Source organism: Pleurodeles waltl, chromosome 6 (assembly GCF_031143425.1).
Source record: "Pleurodeles waltl isolate 20211129_DDA chromosome 6, aPleWal1.hap1.20221129, whole genome shotgun sequence".
Lineage (NCBI taxonomy): Eukaryota > Metazoa > Chordata > Amphibia > Caudata > Salamandridae > Pleurodeles > Pleurodeles waltl.
In genome coordinates, this window is record NC_090445.1 from 13,676,085 (window position 1) to 13,695,048 (window position 18,964).

At 49.3% G+C, this 18,964-nt stretch overlaps 1 protein-coding gene across 6 annotated transcripts in view; it reads right to left on the bottom strand.

Moving 5' to 3' along the window:
- SH3GLB2 (SH3 domain containing GRB2 like, endophilin B2) overlaps nucleotides 1–18,964 on the bottom strand; it is a 169,356-nt gene that overhangs the window by 21,420 nt on the left and 128,972 nt on the right. For 4 of the 6 annotated variants that reach the window (XM_069237038.1, XM_069237039.1, XM_069237037.1 and 1 more), the window contains 3 exons: nucleotides 16,485–16,574; nucleotides 13,730–13,830; nucleotides 12,504–12,518 (listed from right to left, as the gene is read on the bottom strand). In XM_069237038.1, coding sequence (XP_069093139.1) covers nucleotides 12,504–12,518; nucleotides 13,730–13,830; nucleotides 16,485–16,574 — 206 coding nt within the window. The remainder of the gene's footprint in view (nucleotides 1–12,503; nucleotides 12,519–13,729; nucleotides 13,831–16,484; nucleotides 16,575–18,964) is intronic. The other 2 variants (XM_069237040.1, XM_069237036.1) reach the window with 1 other exon arrangement.

Sequence of the window (18,964 nt, forward strand, 5' to 3'; positions counted from 1 at the left end):
TCGAATGCTGGCGCCATGGGAGTATTCGTCGAATGCTGGCGCCATGGGAGTATTCATCAGGTGAGGAATCCACAGGTAGTTGTATCCATCAGAAGTCTCAATTACTGGGACTCTGCAGATGTCCTGCAGTGCAGGTGATGCTCAAAAAAGGCATGTTACTCTTTTTTTTAATTGCAAAGTTCCTTGATCTTGAAGTGGGAAGCCTTATCCAGCCCGGTGGGGGCGCAGCATAGAAATGCAGCCGATACAGGTTTCTCTCCCGGAGGAACCTTTTCAAGTCTTACTGGTCCCAAGGCACGGGCGGAACCGAAGAGATAAAGTGATCAAGGATAACTCCACGAGGAGGAGAAATGGAATCACCTCGAGTGTGATTACTGGGCAGATGTCTTTAAAATAGAGTTGGCGACGGAGAAGCTGATGTTCAGGATGTGGGGGGGGGGGGTCAACAGCAGCCGGCAGTAACCTGGGCATCTGCCTCTTGATTAAAGGGCCTCGTGCTACGGAGTCCAGACAATTAGGACTTACCGGCTACTTCAGTCTGTTGATCTGCAAATCCAAGTCAATGCTCGCAGCAGAAGGGACACATTCTACAAACAAAGAGTGATTAATAGTGTCGCGGACAGATACTCCGTCAGAAACATGATGGATAGCCCGTCGTCAGTATTACAACTGCATTAGGATATCATTTACTTGCAGTGAGGCGGACAGGATTTCTGTCACGTTTCATTTGCTGGAGTGCTACCTCAAATGTCAGAATTTTTTATTTGATGAAGGTTTTATATTAAAGTTTAATTCATTTGAAGTGAGGTGCGCTTCCACCCTACTGTTTAAATGGCACACTGCAATCAATGCAACAATCACTGTGAGGGGCCGAACAGCCAGAGCTGGGGTTTACCCTGGGTGGCACTGTGTACTTATAAACAGTACAAGTTACAGCACATGAGCCTCTTAGTGGAGAGTGACGGGTAATGCTTGTGCCCTCGCTGGTTTACAGCCTATCCCTCCAGCAGATCAGTTTGGTACAGCGTGAACTGTCCAAAGTTAAAGTTCTCCACATAATGTACCCTTTAGTCACCAGCTCCAGTTGGCAGGATGTGCTACCACTGGCTTGCTGTGCCACTCATGGTGCCACCCAGAGGGAGGGATTGCACCAACACTGCTTTGGCCTGGCTGATATTTCAGCATCTGGGAGACAAGTGCACACCTCTGCTTGATGAAGACAGCGCGAGCACCGGTGAAAGACAGGCTATACTAAGCTCACTCCAATCACGGTCAATTGATTATTCCCCGACGACATACCTCAACCCAAACAAAAACCCACCCATCAAACAAAGCAAAGCGCCCACCACGGGTCGCAGCAGCAATTAAAACAGGTTGAAGCAACTGCCAATTGTAGTTGTTTCGGGGTAACAATAGGAGACGAATGCAATGTCCATGAGCACCGAGCAATCAAAGGTGGCCCTGGTTCTTGGCATGGTACAGGGGTGCCACGGTGTCAAGGCCTCACCACTCAGCCCGGCGGTGCAGATCTGTCCCTGGCTTCCCGCAGGCTGCTTTCAGCTCCTCCTGACAGTTCCTCACAGTTCTCCTTTTCCAGGCAGATTGTGGTTAGGTAGAGCAAATATTGTCCAAACTTGCAATCTACCTATCCGAAGGTTGCAGCGTACCTTTCTATCGTGTCATTCCTCAACCCCACGAGAACTTGGTGACACTCTTTTTCGAATTCACCACTAAAAGTGCTTCAATTTGTGTCTCTTTGTACACGCAGGCCAGTAGTATGGCCCCAGTAATATTGGACCACTAATTATCTAACCAGGGTGTGGTTTTATCACTAACTAAATTCACCCCAAGTCGGTCGAATCTGTTCACACTTCCTAACCAACTCTCCATCCTTGCCCTGCAACATTTTCCTGGCGTATAGCAAACCATTGGTTGAATGACTAAGGGCCTCATTACAACTTCGGCGGTCTTGGTCAAAGATCGTTGAAGCTGGAGGCGCCAGTATAGCGCCAGTGCTGGCCGTATATCTGGCTCCCTATTAGGACTTTTCCACTGGGCCAGCGGATGGTAACAGTGTTACGGTCCGCTGGCCCAGCAGAAATGTCACATCAACATTGCAGCCGGCTCGTAATAGAGACGACGGCAATGCTGATGTGCAGCATGTGCAGTAGCACCTGCCACGCATTTCACTGCCCAGAAATCGGGCAGTGAAATGCGCAATGGGGCTGTGCCTGGGGGCCCCTGCACTGCCCATGCCAGGTGCATGGGCATTGCAGGGGCACCCCAAGTCCTCCTAACCGCCAGCCTTTCCATGGCGGTGTTTACTGCCAAGGACAGGCTGGTGGTTGGGGACTCATAATCCCCAGCGCAGCGGTGTTTGCACCGCTGCCATGGGGATTATGACCGCCAGTATAGTGGAGGGGGCGGCGGTAAGGCCGTGGCTATTGCACCACGGTCATAACAGATGTCGGAACACCGCCAGCTTACTGCCGGCCGCCAGGGTCGTAATGAAGCCCTAAGTCTTAGATGTAATGTGTCTTTATTCACTGACTCAGTTCTGTTGCCCTGGAAGAAGGCCACTGTAACTCTCCTTTTGAAGAACGATTTGGCGGACTATTGTCCAACTTTTTTGCTAACTTCAGTGGCTAAAAGAATAAGTTACTTACCTTTGTTAACAACCTTTCTGGTGGACACTCATTCCGCCTGCAGATTCCTCACCTACTGAATATTTCCAGGTGCCAAACTTGCTCCTGAAACTTTTGCATAGCTCTCTCGTGCCACAGGGGTTCTGGCTCCATCTCAGCACCGGAAACAACACCTTTGTGATGTCACTTGAGCCGTAACTTACATCAATTCCACATCCGTTTTTCCGTGCCCTTAGAGGCAGAGGCAAAGAATGACAATTTCAGGTCAAGTCCCTAAAACTGACAGTTCCTTCTTGGCAGGGGCATAGTACGTCCTTATGTAGAGAATTATCCATCTGGATAAGGACCTCTTTTGAGCTGCCTTGTCTTTCACACCTCCTATGTACCCCCAAAGAGTTGGTCAACAAACTTACTGCTCTTCTGGGGCCCACCCGGAGTAATCTTTACTCCTCCTTGGTGGTACGACGTGGAGGGTAGAAAGCAGGAAGTGTAATGGATTGCCAGAAATAGAAAGGGGTCCCCACTTTGAGAAGGAAAGCCATACTTCGTTCTGAGGGCCAATTTCTCTGGGAAGACGTGTGTGTAGGTGGGACAAATGCTTGGAGCTAGCAACTCACTGACATGACTAGCTGAGCAAATGGCCACAAAAAACTGTTCAAAATCAACAATTTGAACTTTCAACCGTGGAGGTGCTCAAAGGGAGTACCCACCAAGGAAGTCAAAATAAGATTCAAGTACCACTGGGGCACAACAAAAGGGTTTGATGGAAACACGTTAGCCATTCACTTCAAAAACCTTTTCGTGATCGGGGATTTCAACAGGTATAGATGGTCTGGAAGACTGAGAAATGCACACAGTTCTGTCATTTATCCCTTGACAGTGGCCATCACGCCGCTCTGTTGGACCAGCAAAAGGACCTTTGCTTGACGAGCCTACATTAGATCCACAATCTGTTGTGCACACCAACCCACAAATCTATTCCACCATCTCGGTGGCAGGGCAATGAGTAGACAAAATTACAACCACCACCTCTGGTGTTAGCTGGAGAGAGCTCAGGTGCCCCCGCACTTAGTCTTCAGGCTTGAACGTGGAGGCTCTGGAGGTTGGGGGCAGCATTTACTCCTCTGAGTGGAAGAGGAAGTCTGCTGTGAGAAGAAAAAGAAGAGCCTGAGGGGGAGAGTGGGGATCACACAGAGGTACAAGAGGTCCACATCGTGCACCCTTCAACCATTCTGGGACTATAAAGACGGCTTTGTTCTGGCCAAGCCTAATCTTCCTCAGCACCTGAACAATCAATATGTTAAAATGCTTAGACGCGTATGAAATGCGTCCTCCCCACAGAAGGTACTGGAGGGCACAAAACTGCAGCCAATGTCGTGAGTGGCAAAGAAATTCACTTGAGGGGTCCCTCATACGGCAAAGATGGTCTCTACCCCCTCTGGATGGAAACGGCACTTCTGGTCCGCAAGATGACACCAACTGAGGCGGTCAGGCCCTTGTGTTCACAGAGCAGGCCAGATGATTTGCGAAGGACCAGACCCAGAGTCTCAACAGAGTAGGTGAGACCCACTCATCCAGGATTATTGACACATTGAAGTTGGTTTGCTAGTCGGGATCTGGACAAACTAACGGGGAGAGAGGAGAACCAATGACACTCTTGAGATGTCATGCACTATTGTATCATTCAGGTACATGTTGGCTGAGCACTGTCTACTTTGGGTGTGGACTATGAACTGTTAATTTAAATTTTCTAGTTAAGATGAAAAGGTAAAAAAAAGTTATATAAAAATAATCTGGACAAACTGGCCAAAAAGGGAGGAAAGATTTGAGCACAAGCTGAATCGCCCTCTGTTCGATGAGGTTCATTTGAAATGCCTGCTCTTTTGAAACCAGAGGCTTCTGATCTCTAGCTCTTCCAGATGAGCAGTCCACCTGAGAGTGGATACATCCATCACCACCCAGTCACGGCTGGTGGGTGGAGGGCTGTAGAAGCACATCCCTTGAGTCAGCTGCTCCTCAATGACTACAACACCAGAGCCGCTTCGGTGTCCTGTGAGACTGCAATGGTGTCCAACAGATCTCTCCTGTGCTGGACCACCTTCCTGCGGCAACACTGGAGAGCCCTCATATGCCAGCATTTGTATGTAACGAGGAGGATAGAGGAAGCCAGCAGGTTAGCAGTTGGAGGACCGTCAGGACTGGAACTTGAGCTCCCTCACAAAACATCCGAATCATTATTGCGATTGTCCAGGATCCCTTGAGGAGAAGGGAAAGCACAGAATATGAAGAGGACCACAAACTGGTAGTGTGCAGACCCTACCATGAAGCGCAGGCACCTCCTGAGCAAGTGCAGGATGGGTACACTGAAGCATGTGCCCTGGCAGTCGAGTGACACCGTCGTCCCATCTCCTGCTCTCGAGTCCACAGCATCATTTGAAGACCGCCGTCCTTACTAAGACCAGGTACTACCAAGAAAAAAAAATTCTGTTCCCAAATTCCTGCTCTGGAACAAACTTCATCTCTCATTTCCGCGGCGGAGCAGGGAAGAGGCTGGCATACTCGCTTTACTACACTCTGTAGGTTCTATTGGTTGGATATTATGGCGTTCAAGGCCTGTGGGAAGAAGGATACCTGTCCTCCCACTGGAAAGACATACTCCTTCAAGGGCCAGCTAAAGTGGCTTTCTGGGGGGTGCAGGGGAAGAAATGAAGAGGAGGAGAATGAGTACTGCCGGGTCTGATGGCCCCTACCTTTACCTCTGCACTGACACAGCAGCTTTTCTTGGGGAGGCTGGCTGTTGTCAGAAGCTGAAGCCCCTCGAGAGCCTTCACAACTTCAAAATTGTCATTAGTCTCTAGTTAAAGACCAGAGGCCTACTGATTGAACTGTCACACTCCTCACTTTAACCCTCTCAGGGGCAGTATAGGCTTTGCCCCCAGGAAGACGTGCTCCATCAAGAGGCAAGTCCATTAGTGTTGCCTGGAGGTCTCTGGAGAAGCCGGTGGACCAGAGCCAAGCATGTATCTGGAAGTTTACTGAGCAGCCGTAGCCCTAGCCGCTGAACTGGCAGTAGCCAGCTTGTGTACATTTATTTGTCTAGTGGAGTCCTGCCCGTCACAAATTACCTCCTCAAAATGTTTTTTGAGGTGCTCTGATAGGTTTGGCATCACCATTCCTACCACGTGCCACAAAGCGTCGGTATATCACCCTAACAAACAAGCAGAAATTGGCCAAATTGGCCACTGAGTAAACTGTCTTCTCAGCTGCTTCAAAATCTATTGATTCCCAGCTGGACAGGCTGCATGGAAAGCACCAGGACTTTGCTTAGTACAATAAAAGGCCTGTCCCACCAGCCTCTCCAGAAAGGGGTGGCCTGACAATAAAGTGGGGTCCTCCGGCTGCAGGTCGGTATTGGCTGGCTATAAAACAGATTACTGATGGGGCTGATGTGGGCTTCTCCCGGGTTGCCTTTACTGGATGCACGAGGGCCTCATCAATAGGCAACCGAGGTCCTGAAGAAGATGAAGATGGATGCAAGTCCTCTGTCACAAAAATCAGTCTGGCCTCCAATGGGTACCGGACGCTCTGGTGTATCAGTAGGCTTCGTGGTCACAGCATGAAAAGAGGCAGTCTGTGGGGGACCAGCCCTGGGGGACACTGCATTCCTACCTTGGGGGAGCGTCTAATCCCCTTGCACTTTGCAGTCTGCTCTGTCAGAACAGGGAGGTGGCACAAGCTAAATATTTCAAGGCTTTCATGTACGCTGTGCTGGACAATGTCCAGCATCTTAGCAAAATTAGGGCCGAACATGTTGCGAGTCGTGGGTTTTAGGAGCTAGGGCTGCAGAATTCTGGTTCCCCACACACGGGTTGAAGGACTTAGTTCAGTGCACCATCACTGAGGAGGGAAGTCCAGTTTAACCGCAGGCCCACATTCCTGCAAGTGTGGTGGTGGGGTTTCTGACTTACAAACAGTCCCAGAGAGGGTTCAAGGACCCAATAGTGATCCAAACCCAATGTTGTTCTTGGAATAGCACAATCAAGCATAGCACTAAGAAAGGCGCTATAAATGTACGTTTATTTCGATAGTTTCACTCTGTTGCTTAGTACATGAATGATAACTACAGAGAATATAATCAAAAGGGCACTAGTGCACGTGCTAACAGCGAGAATACAATGAATAATTATACCATTTTTTTTAGAATGTTCCTAGCAACTTCCCACGCTACTCCCATGTGCTACACGGTGAGAGCACGGGATAGCTAACTTCCCTCTAGAGTTTCTTGGGGGTCCTGTGCCCTGCACACCTCGTTACAGCGTATTAGCTAGGTGTATCAGACTTCAGCCAGCAGTGTGTGGTCCTTCAGAAAGAAAACACATGATCAGTTGGGCTCAGCTCCTATCATCACTTGACGACTCTTGGCATAAGAGCGGACGCCCCGGCAGTCTAACAGGACTGCTCGTGATAACCTCGTGCAATGGTGTCTCCGACTCAGTGGTCAATTTCAAGGAGTTTACGTACAATATTGACCACTGACTTTTAGACTACATTCAAAAATCTAGTGGGACTATTCCAAAATCTGAGTTGTAACTGATCCGAACCAGTGTGATGAAAACTCAGACTATATGTTTACCTTTCATATCTACTGTTAAACCTGGAGATGTAAATATCCAGGACTTTGTGGCAGACATCTGTCAACCTGATGTTATACCAAATCAGTGTTTAGATGAAAATGACACTTTCACAAGTTCTGCAAAAGATAATGACTTGTGGAATGTGGACCAAGGGCAGACAGGCTAACTTAACGTTTTCACAATGGAGTCTGACTTGGGAGTTCACGACAATGTAATGTATGAAGTATTGCGCTGCTCCTCTCTATACCTTTTCTCCTCCACTGACCATCTTTTTCAGACCTCTGCAAGACAGACTTTGATACCAGCTGCTCTGCAGATGGCACTGGAGTCAGCTGTGTTGGTGTCGGCTTCTGTGGCGCCAGCGTACGCTCCTATATCGCTGATGATGGGAGGTCAACCAAGAGTGGTTCCAGTCTGAAGGAAGATTTCCATGTTGAATGGAGGGGATATATGGCACCTGTGTCAGTGTCTTGAATAGTGCTGTCAGAGAAGGAGCCGTAAGGGTCCAGGGACTAAAGCCAGCGTCACTGCCGATGGAAGCTCCTTGTTGGAGAAATCTACACCAGTTTTGGCTCCAAGGACCATTCTGCAGGGGGGTGTACAGCACTGTGAGAACTTACCCCTCAGCGTCAAGCAGAGTCTCTGCAATTCATCACTCTGCTTCCACTTTTTCTTAAGCTTTCTCCCCTTCACCCTAGAAGACTGACGAAGGAGAGGGGCAGGACTCAAGGGGAGTTCTCAAGTTTGGAGCATGACTGTCGTGGTCACAGGCCATGCATTCTTTGCCCTCACGCTCTTCCATGGCTTTGAGGTGCATGAAGCCACGCTTCTCACAATCTCAGTCATGCCTCAACCCCAACCACCGCAGACATACTTCCTGGGGATCCAAAATGGACAGTCACAGCAGGATTTGAACCTTGACTTTTTCAGTTTAAGAAACATTACCCAAGCACAGCCTGGAAAATATCTGAAAGAAACAAATCTCAGTGAAATTCACTTATGTGAAAAAGTGTACGTAGAAGAAGCTCCGGAACCGTGTTAAACAGCATGGAAAAAAGGGAACTACCAATGGTGCACAAGATGGCACTTTATGGTGCAGTGACGTCACTGTGGAGTTGCTTCTGGCACAAAGATGGAGCCGGCGGCCCCTACTAGCCTAGGACAGCTATGAAAAAAGTTTCTGCATCCAGTCTGGCACATGGAGATATTCAACAGATGAAGAACCTGCAAGTAGAAGTATCCAAAAGAAAAAGAGTTCTTCGTCAATAATGAAGTTTTTCCTTCCCTGAAATCAATCATCTTATGGATTCAGAGTAAGCTGGTTTCCATCAAAGTTATGGTACAAAATCCATTTTTTTTCCCACCCATGATAATCTCAGTCTTTCCTTAGAGACAAGTATCGCGGCCATCTTTTTTCTACTGAACTTATCATCGGCCCCTGACACAGTGTCTCACCCCTTTCTCCTAAAGTAAATGTGGGCGATGGAATTGAGAGACTGTGCCCCGCATGTCTCAGAGCAAGCAGTTCAGCTCCCTCCTACTTCTCAGTGTTTCGCCTTCTAACTAGAGGAGTTCCTTCACCTGCATCGGATACTGCTTGTTCACCTGATTAAGGAGCATTGATCCATTTGTTTTGCGGATGACACAACTGTTAATAAATACATACCTGCAATTAGATACTTCCCCATTCAAAAGGTTTTAAAGCCTATTTACATGATGTTGGTTCTTGGCTGATTTGAGGTTGACCACAGAGAAGAGCAATATTTTATTTTCAATGGTTACAATTCCAGCTCCATTTGATCAGACTCCTGGTGACCTCTTTCTTTGGGAACTCCATTCCCCTTGGTGGAAGTGGCCCACAACCATGCCACACAAGAGCCTGGCCCATACCCTGTACCCATCACACAGAACTGGAGAAGAGCCTGCCCATACCCTGTACCCATCACACAGAACTGGAGAACAGCCTTCCCCAGGACTCGTTACATGCACACTGCCAGCAGAAACGCACCCCACACCGTGCACCTATTCCAACCATGCCACGCAAGAGCCTGGCCCATACCCTGTACCCATCACACAGACTGGAGAAGAGCCTGCCCATACCCTGTACCCATCACACAGAACTGGAGAAGAGCCTGCCCCTGGACTCGTTACATAGACACTGCCAGCAGAAACGCACCCCAAGCCGTGCACCTATTCCAACCACGCCACACAAGAGCCGGGCCCATACCCTGTACCCATCACGCAGAACTGGAGAAGAGCCTGCCCATACCCTGTACCCATCACAGAGAACTGGAGAAGAGCCTGCCCCTGGACACGTTACATAGACACTGCCAGCAGAAACGCACCCCACGCCGTGCACCTATTCCAACCATGCCACGCGAGAGCCTGGCCCATACCCTGTACCCATCACACAGAACTGGAGAACAGCCTTCCCCAGGACTCGTTACATGCACACTGCCAGCAGAAACGCACCCCACACCGTGCACCTATTCCAACCATGCCACGCAAGAGCCTGGCCCATACCCTGTACCCATCACACAGACTGGAGAAGAGCCTGCCCATACCCTGTACCCATCACACAGAACTGGAGAAGAGCCTGCCCCTGGACTCGTTACATAGACACTGCCAGCAGAAACGCACCCCAAGCCGTGCACCTATTCCAACCACGCCACACAAGAGCCGGGCCCATACCCTGTACCCATCACACAGAACTGGAGAAGCGCCTGCCCATACCCTGTAACCATCACACAGACTGGAGAAGAGCCTGCCCATACCCTGTACCCATCACGCAGAACTGGAGAAGAGCCTGCCCATACCCTGTACCCATCACAGAGAACTGGAGAAGAGCCTGCCCCTGGACTCGTTACATAGACACTGCCAGCAGAAACGCACCCCACGCCGTGCACCTATTCCAACCATGCCACGCGAGAGCCTGGCCCATAACCTGTTCCCATCACACAGAACTGGAGAAGAGCCTGCCCCTGGACTCGTTACATAGACACTGCCAGCAGAAACGCACCCCAAGCCGTGCACCTATTCCAACCACGCCACACAAGAGCCGGGCCCATACCCTGTACCCATCACACAGAACTGGAGAAGCGCCTGCCCATACCCTGTAACCATCACACAGACTGGAGAAGAGCCTACCCATACCCTGTACCCATCACGCAGAACTGGAGAAGAGCCTGCCCATACCCTGTACCCATCACAGAGAACTGGAGAAGAGCCTGCCCCTGGACTCGTTACATAGACACTGCCAGCAGAAACGCACCCCACGCTGTGCACCTATTCCAACCATGCCACGCGAGAGCCTGGCCCATACCATGTACCCATCACACAGAACTGGAGAAGAGCCTGCCCCTGGACTCGTTACATAGACACTGCCAGCAGAAACGCACCCCACGCCGTGCACCTATTCCAACCATGCCACACGAGAGCCTGGCCCATACCTTGTACCCATCACACAGAACTGGAGAAGAGCCTGCCCCTGGAATCGTTACATAGACACGCGAGAGCCTGGCCCATACCATGTACCCATCACACAGAACTGGAGAAGAGCCTGCCCCTGGACTCGTTACATAGACACTGCCAGCAGAAACGCACCCCACGCTGTGCACCTATTCCAACCATGCCACGCGAGAGCCTGGCCCATACCATGTACCCATCACACAGAACTGGAGAAGAGCCTGCCCCTGGACTCGTTACATAGACACTGCCAGCAGAAACGCACCCCACGCCGTGCACCTATTCCAACCATGCCACACGAGAGCCTGGCCCATACCCTGTACCCATCACACAGAACTGGAGAAGAGCCTGCCCATACCCTGTACCCATCACACAGAACTGGAGAACAGCCTTCCCCAGGACTCGTTACATGCACACTGCCAGCAGAAACGCACCCCACACCGTGCACCTATTCCAACCATGCCACGCAAGAGCCTGGCCCATACCCTGTACCCATCACACAGACTGGAGAAGAGCCTGCCCATACCCTGTACCCATCACACAGAACTGGAGAAGAGCCTGCCCCTGGACTCGTTACATAGACACTGCCAGCAGAAACGCACCCCAAGCCGTGCACCTATTCCAACCACGCCACACAAGAGCCGGGCCCATACCCTGTACCCATCACACAGAACTGGAGAAGCGCCTGCCCATACCCTGTAACCATCACACAGACTGGAGAAGAGCCTGCCCATACCCTGTACCCATCACGCAGAACTGGAGAAGAGCCTGCCCATACACTGTATCCATCACAGAGAACTGGAGAAGAGCCTGCCCCTGGACTCGTTACATAGACACTGCCAGCAGAAACGCACCCCACGCCGTGCACCTATTCCAACCATGCCACGCGAGAGCCTGGCCCATAACCTGTTCCCATCACACAGAACTGGAGAAGAGCCTGCCCCTGGACTCGTTACATAGACACTGCCAGCAGAAACGCACCCCAAGCCGTGCACCTATTCCAACCACGCCACACAAGAGCCGGGCCCATACCCTGTACCCATCACACAGAACTGGAGAAGCGCCTGCCCATACCCTGTAACCATCACACAGACTGGAGAAGAGCCTGCCCATACCCTGTACCCATCACGCAGAACTGGAGAAGAGCCTGCCCATACCCTGTACCCATCACAGAGAACTGGAGAAGAGCCTGCCCCTGGACTCGTTACATAGAAACTGCCAGAAGAAACGCACCCCACGCCGTGCACCTATTCCAACCATGCCACGCGAGAGCCTGGCCCATACCCTGTACCCATCACACAGAACTGGAGAAGAGCCTGCCCCTGGACTCGTTACATAGACACTGCCAGCAGAAACGCACCCCACGCTGTGCACCTATTCCAACCATGCCACGCGAGAGCCTGGCCCATACCATGTACCCATCACACAGAACTGGAGAAGAGCCTGCCCCTGGACTCGTTACATAGACACTGCCAGCAGAAACGCACCCCACGCCGTGCACCTATTCCAACCATGCCACACGAGAGCCTGGCCCATACCCTGTACCCATCACACAGAACTGGAGAAGAGCCTGCCCCTGGAATCGTTACATAGACACTGCCAGCAGAAACGCACCCCACACCGTGCACCTATTCCCACCCTGCCGACAGAGAGCCTTCCAGTGGCATGTGCCAGTCACACTCACTAGCACACGGCGTGCAACAGCGTCTCTTGAGGGGCAATCCTCACAAAGAGGCAAGTTAATGAAGTGTATACTTACATTTCTCCTCTAGCGCTGCGCTCGTGCCAAGAGATGGAAGGAAAGGGTGTGGTTAATTAATGAACACACCAGGAGTATTCAGAAAACACTTTCTATGGCCTTCTCAAAGCCACTACAATGAATGAACTCACATAGAAGGAACAGCAACAGATATGTGTGTGTTGATAAGAGCAGACATGCCTGTGCCTTCGTCATTCTAGCAGCTGAAATTTGATACCAAACACATCAATGTAACAGTAAGTGACGAACAACACTGCTAAATACAGCTTCTGCAATGTGCCGTAGAACAGAAACAAACATTTGCCCACCCTTGCCTCTTCATTCCTTTATCAGGCAATTTCACCACAATCACAGCGACGGTCTCATGAACCATATCTGAATTAAAAAAAATAATAAAAAATAGAGTATTACGTATTATGAATATGTTTGGGAAACTGTGTGGGTAAAATAGAATCTGCTAAAACATATTCATCTGAACTATAAATATCTAGTCCTTGTAAGTGGCCCAAACAGAGCTTGTTGTCCCTTGAGACAGAGCCCATCAGCCTGCCGCATCCATGTTTACTCAGGATGTACAATACAAGGGCTTGTTATAGTTACCACTAGCCGGCCACCACTGGAGTACTGCGCCACTAAGCAGCAAGTCTTGCATGAATTAAATGTTATAGTGGACATTGCAACCCAGCCCTGTGAACAAGGCAAATATTCAATGAGCTGAAAATTCTGAATAAACTTATGTGCACTTCTGACACAAGCAATTGTTTTCCCAAAAAACTCCTCCTGGTCTTAAGAGGCCAATCTCTCCCACATCTTCTGAGCCCAAAGACTTCAGATTCTCAAAACCCAATGTTGTCCACATTACCTGAACCCAAAACCAAGCACAACTTTGGTACTCAAAGATCACAATTTTCAAGAACTACAAGCCTTTAACTTGATCAGAACCCAATATCCTCTAAGACACCAGCGTGCTGGAGCCTCAGCGTTCCACAGGCTCTTCTAAGCCCGCCTCATGCCGATCTCAAAGGCAGTCTCAGAGGACCCAGTACATTGCGCATTCTAAAAAACAAAATCCTTCATGTTCCCACAGCAGAATACATGCAAGTGCCTTGAACCCCGTATTCACTCGGCCCAGCATTATCAAAAGTCCTTAAACTAGAGTGCGTGGAAGCATTATGAATGACCGGCAGTCTTTGAACATTAAATGGGGTACACTGCATCATCAGTACCTGCCCAGCTGCTTCTGCAGGTCCACCATATACTGGTAACACTGTGCGTAGTAGGTGGCTTGAGCTTCCACAAACTCATGGAGACAGCGAAGGTGATTCACCTAGGGCAGGGAACAAAAGGACAGGATCAACTCACTGCATGTCACGGTAGAGGTAGTGGTGGATGGGGCCATCTCAGGATCAGGTGAGGGAGAGTGGGTGTAACATCTCAGGATCAGGTGAAGGTGGCTGGGGGTCTAGTATCTTAAGTGGAAGAGATCTAACATCTCAGCATTAGGTGAAGGCAGGTGGGGTCGAACATCTCACTATCAGCTGAAGGTATGTGGGCATCTAACCTCTCAGGATCTTGTCAAGGAGGATGGGGTCCAACACCTCAGGGAAAGGAGGGTAGAGGCTAACTTCTCAGAATCAGGTGGGTGAAGTCTAACACCTCAGAATGAGAGAAAGACCAGTAGGTCTTAACAATTCAGGATCACATGAAGGTCGGAGGGGGACTAACATTTTAGGATCTGGTAAAGGTGGGTGAGGTCTAAAATCTTAGATGAGCATGAACATGGGTGGGGTTCTGCATCTCAGAATCATGAGAAGGTGGGTGAGATCAAGCGTCTCAGGATACAGTGACGGTGGTTGGGGTGTAAAAATTCATGATCAAGTGAGGTGGGCTCTAACATGTCAGCATGCTCACATCTCAGGATCAGGTGAAGGTGGGTGCGGACTAACATCTCAGCATCACATGAAGGTGGTTGGTACCTAACATCTCGGATTAAGATGAAGGTGGAAGGTCCCATGGTGGCACTACCTCTGCTACGACATGGGACGGATACATCCTTTAATTGCTTAATAAACTACACCCACCTGCAGATGAAGGTTGCCACAAGAGGACGAAACCATACATGTTTCATCCGCTCTCGATATATGGCCCTGGCACAACTTGAGATCCCGGTTGGATACGTACCACCATCTCTAACATATATGATTTCAGGTCTTTTAGGCTATGCTCCATAACTGGAGTTGGCATCTTGCACTCATGAACACCCCAATCTCCCCTCCAGATCTCTTCAGGGGTCTGACATCTTTGCCTTGCTGACCTAACCAGACGGCCGCTTGTTGCAGAAGTGTTGTATTATTGTTACTTTGCATTATATTGCTCTGCATTTCCTCTATTGGTTTATCCTATGTTAACTCCGATGTACTGAGGCCCCGCAACCCTTTGGTACTGCTATCTCCAACTCTTGGATCCTGGTCAGAATTTGCTGACAAATCGGCTGCGATCATCGTTATTCATTCCATCATGCTGTTTATGTTTCAGTGCCTTGTATTGCTCCTTTCTGTATGTCTACAGAATAAAACGGGAATAAAGACTTTTTTTTTTTTTTTAAGTGAAGGTGGATGGATCTTAAACCCTCCCACCTTCACCTGACCCTAAGATGATAACATCGCAGGTGAAAGTGGGTGGAGGCTAACATCTCAGTATCTGGTGAGGGTTGGGGTGTAACATCTCATGATTAAGTTAGGTAGGCTCTACCATGTCAGGATCAGGACAAGAGGGGTCGGTCTAATATTTCAGACCTCATCCACCTGCACCTGGTGCTCACACCCTGGGATCAGGTGAAGGTGGGTCTAACATCTCAGGTGAAAATGGGCGGGGTCTAACATGCCTGGTTAAAGTGGGTAGGGTCAAACATCTCAGGAGAAAGTGGGTGGGACAGTGAGAGTGGGTGGGGCCTAACATCTCAGGATTAGATGAAATTGGATGAGGCCTAAGATCTCAGAATGAGACAAAGATGGCGGATCCTAACACCTAAGGATAAGGTGAAGTAAGGTGAAGGGGAAGGTGCTGCAACATCTCAGAACTAGATAGCGGTGGTTGGTGTTAGTGGGGTGTACCATCACAAGTGTAAGGTGAAGGCAAGTGGGACCCAACATTTTAGGATTAGAACAAAGGTAGGTGAAGTCCAACATCGCAGAGGTAACGAAGGTAGGTGGGGCCATAAATCTAAGATTGAGACAAAGATGGTTGGGGTCTAGTATCTTAGGATGAGCTAGAGGTGGGTGGAGCCCAACATCTCAGGCTGAAGCGCAGGTGGGTAGAGCCTAAAATCTCAGGTTAATGTAAAGGTAACCTCACACTGCAGGGCGAAATGAAGGTGGGTATGGCCTAACACATCTGGATTAGACCTATTTGGGTGGGGTCTAACATCTCAGAGGTAAGGTGAATGTAGGCGGGGACTAAAATCTCAGAATTATACGAAGAATGGTGTGCCTAACTTCATGAATGAAACTAAGATAAGGTAAGTGGGGGTGAGGTAAAGGTGGGGGAGAGTAACATCTCAGGGGGTATATCTCAGTATTAGACAAAGGTGCACAGGGTCTTACACCCCAGAGAGAGACTAAGGTGGATGTGGACCTTAACAGAAATATGAAACATGAGGAGACATGCTGAACATGCACAAGAGATCCCGCAAATTGTGTACAAATTAATGACTAAGGCCAAAAGTTAGCAAACAGTAACCATTAAGTGTCAACCGTTGCCTCACATCTGTATGTCAGTGCTTGCACGTGCCCTTATTTATACGGCAAGGCTTCTCTTCACATGATTTGTAATGCATGGTCTCTTTCTAGCAAACCTAAGGGTACAGCTATTACTTGAGCGCTTCAGCGGAGCAGGTTCTTCTGTTTGGGCCAAGGCACGTTAAAGGTTCATGCATGGACAAGGGTGTGGAGGGTGCGAAAACACAAGGCTGCAAAGACTCACATGGGTACTGCTGATGCCCTCCAACAGAAGCCGCGTCACTTCTGCCTGGCGATCGAACTCCGTCTGGGCGACACGTAGCTCGTGCTCCGCCTGCAAAATAAAGCATGCATGGGCTACTTCAGCATAGACTATGATCCCTGGATCCTTTTTCAGTCTCATTCTGGAACCTGCTTTTACATCCAGGATTTTAAACTCAGTGAGTTTGGAGATGTGACTTCATTGTTCTATAAACCCTCAGGCTACTGGGGAGACGCTCTCAGTGTGTCTAGGATTCACCTTGAATTGATCTTCATATTTAGAGATTTGTGAACAATTTTAGATAATAAAAAACACATATGAAGAGTATCATAAGTTACACAGAGTGAGGCATGACTAAATCAGAAACGTCATCGAAACCCTGGGATCTGAATCACCCAAACACTACACATACAGCGTAGCAGCACCTTCGAAGGGAACCACAGAGCATGAGCTTTACCTATGTGGCTGCTTTCCTGCTAACTTTGTGACATGACCCATCACTGGCTCTTGGAGGAAAAGGCTTTCATTGAGTCAAAGGCCTATAAAAGGTTGCGAGACACAAGCCTAAAGAGAGAACAGAAACAGCCACAAGCAGTCTCGCAGGTCTGTACCAAGCCACAAACCAGTAACATGAAGATGTCAACCCGACTGTTATTGAGCCTGCTGATCAGAACTTCAGACTTTATTATCCAAAATCCAAAAGGATAGTGACCTTAATACTCCTGCATGTTGGCCGGTGGCACGGTGCAGGACAGAGTTGACTCTGTCCCACCCCAGAAGTGACAACACCTACACCTGCGGTCGTCTGGAGTTGGTCTACAACAGACTGTGGAAAGCCCACCTTCAACAGCCACCCGGAGAGGTAGGGGAAAACCAGTATCCGCAATCTCTGAAGGCGTGCCACAACCACCGCAACCACTATCATGAACACCGGAGGGACACTGGTGAGGCCCAAGGGAAGTAGGGCAAGCTGAAAGTGCTCCTGACCCATCTGAACCATACGTAACCATACGTAATGCCTGTAGGACTGCAGCATGGCTAATTCAAAGAAGGCGTCCTGCAAGTCCAAGGTCACCATCCATCCCGATCCAGGGCAGATAGAACCCATGCTAATGTGGACATCCTTAATATATCCGCCTTCAGAAAGGCACTGATGACAGAGACCTCTGTCCTTTTGTGGCACTGGGAAATAGCAAGAGTAACAACTAGTCTCCATTTCCATATCCAGTACCCTCTATATGGCTCCTTTGGCCAGGAGAGTCTACCTACACTTCTTGCAACAACACTGCTATGTGCTACGCCTGAAGCCTCTCTGAATGGCAGAGCATAGCCCCTTCGAATGACCCATCTGTTGAATCTTATATTGTGCCACCCTCAAATGAAATGTCCGACTCTACTACCTACATGTTGGGTGTGTTCCACTAAGGGCAAACTAAAGCGGTTTGAGGCTGAGGTCACTTAGGTAAGGGACTGGGAAGGCCGCTGACCCAGACGGCCTGTACAGTGTCTGCTTGATCCTCACCCTGTCCCTTAAATGATTGGAGTGCCTTTTGTGGGGACTGAGGGCCCTGGAGTTGTCTACACCAAATCTCTGGAGTACTTCCAAGGGGGATAAAACTGCTGAGGAAACACTAGCAAGGTTGAAAGGCTCAAGGAAAGAGGAATGGGACGTGGCCTGGCTCTCTTTGATCTGTCAAAGCATATCCATAAGGGATTCCTACACATCCCCCAAAAATCCTGTGGTTTTCATTCATGTGTGTGCACTCCGTGTGCCGTATTGCAGAAGCGGTTGCATTGGCCATGGTGGAGTTAGTACGCAAGCTTTGGGAAGTGGTGGTGGTGAAGGGTTAGGATGTTAGAATTGAGGCTGCTTCGTCGCCAGTGCATATTTATGCAGAGTACTATCCGTCTGGAGATGATTATTTTCTGTACAGCCCTGCACTACTTCGCTCCAGTGAACCCACTGCAGAGCTGATCCTCCACTTGGTGATCTTTGGTGCGATCAATATAAAATAACAGAGACCTTTTTGCGTCTAAGCGATGGAGTTTCTCCTCCTACTTTCAAGGGTGAGGTAAAATGTAGATGGCAGTCCCTATGTGAAAAGAAGTGACCATCTTCGGAAGAAAAGAGGCAAGCATCTTGATGACCCGTTTGCCAGGGAACTTCTTGTATATAGGCTGGGCCAATAGAGCCTGAAGTTCACCGACCTTCTCAGTCGATGTAATGGCCACCAGGAACACTGTTTTCAGAGTTAGGAGCAGCTGAGGGCAGCCCTGAAGGGGCTCAGAGAGAACGCGTAAGGAAAGTAAGGACCAAACTGAGCTCCCACTGGGCCATCACAAAAGGAGTAGGTGGGAACAAGTGTTGTAAACCTTTCGAAAAAGAGTCACAACAGGTGATTATTTAGAGAGGATTGGTCGGACAGCCGCAAGAATGGCGAGATGACTGACAAATAACAGTT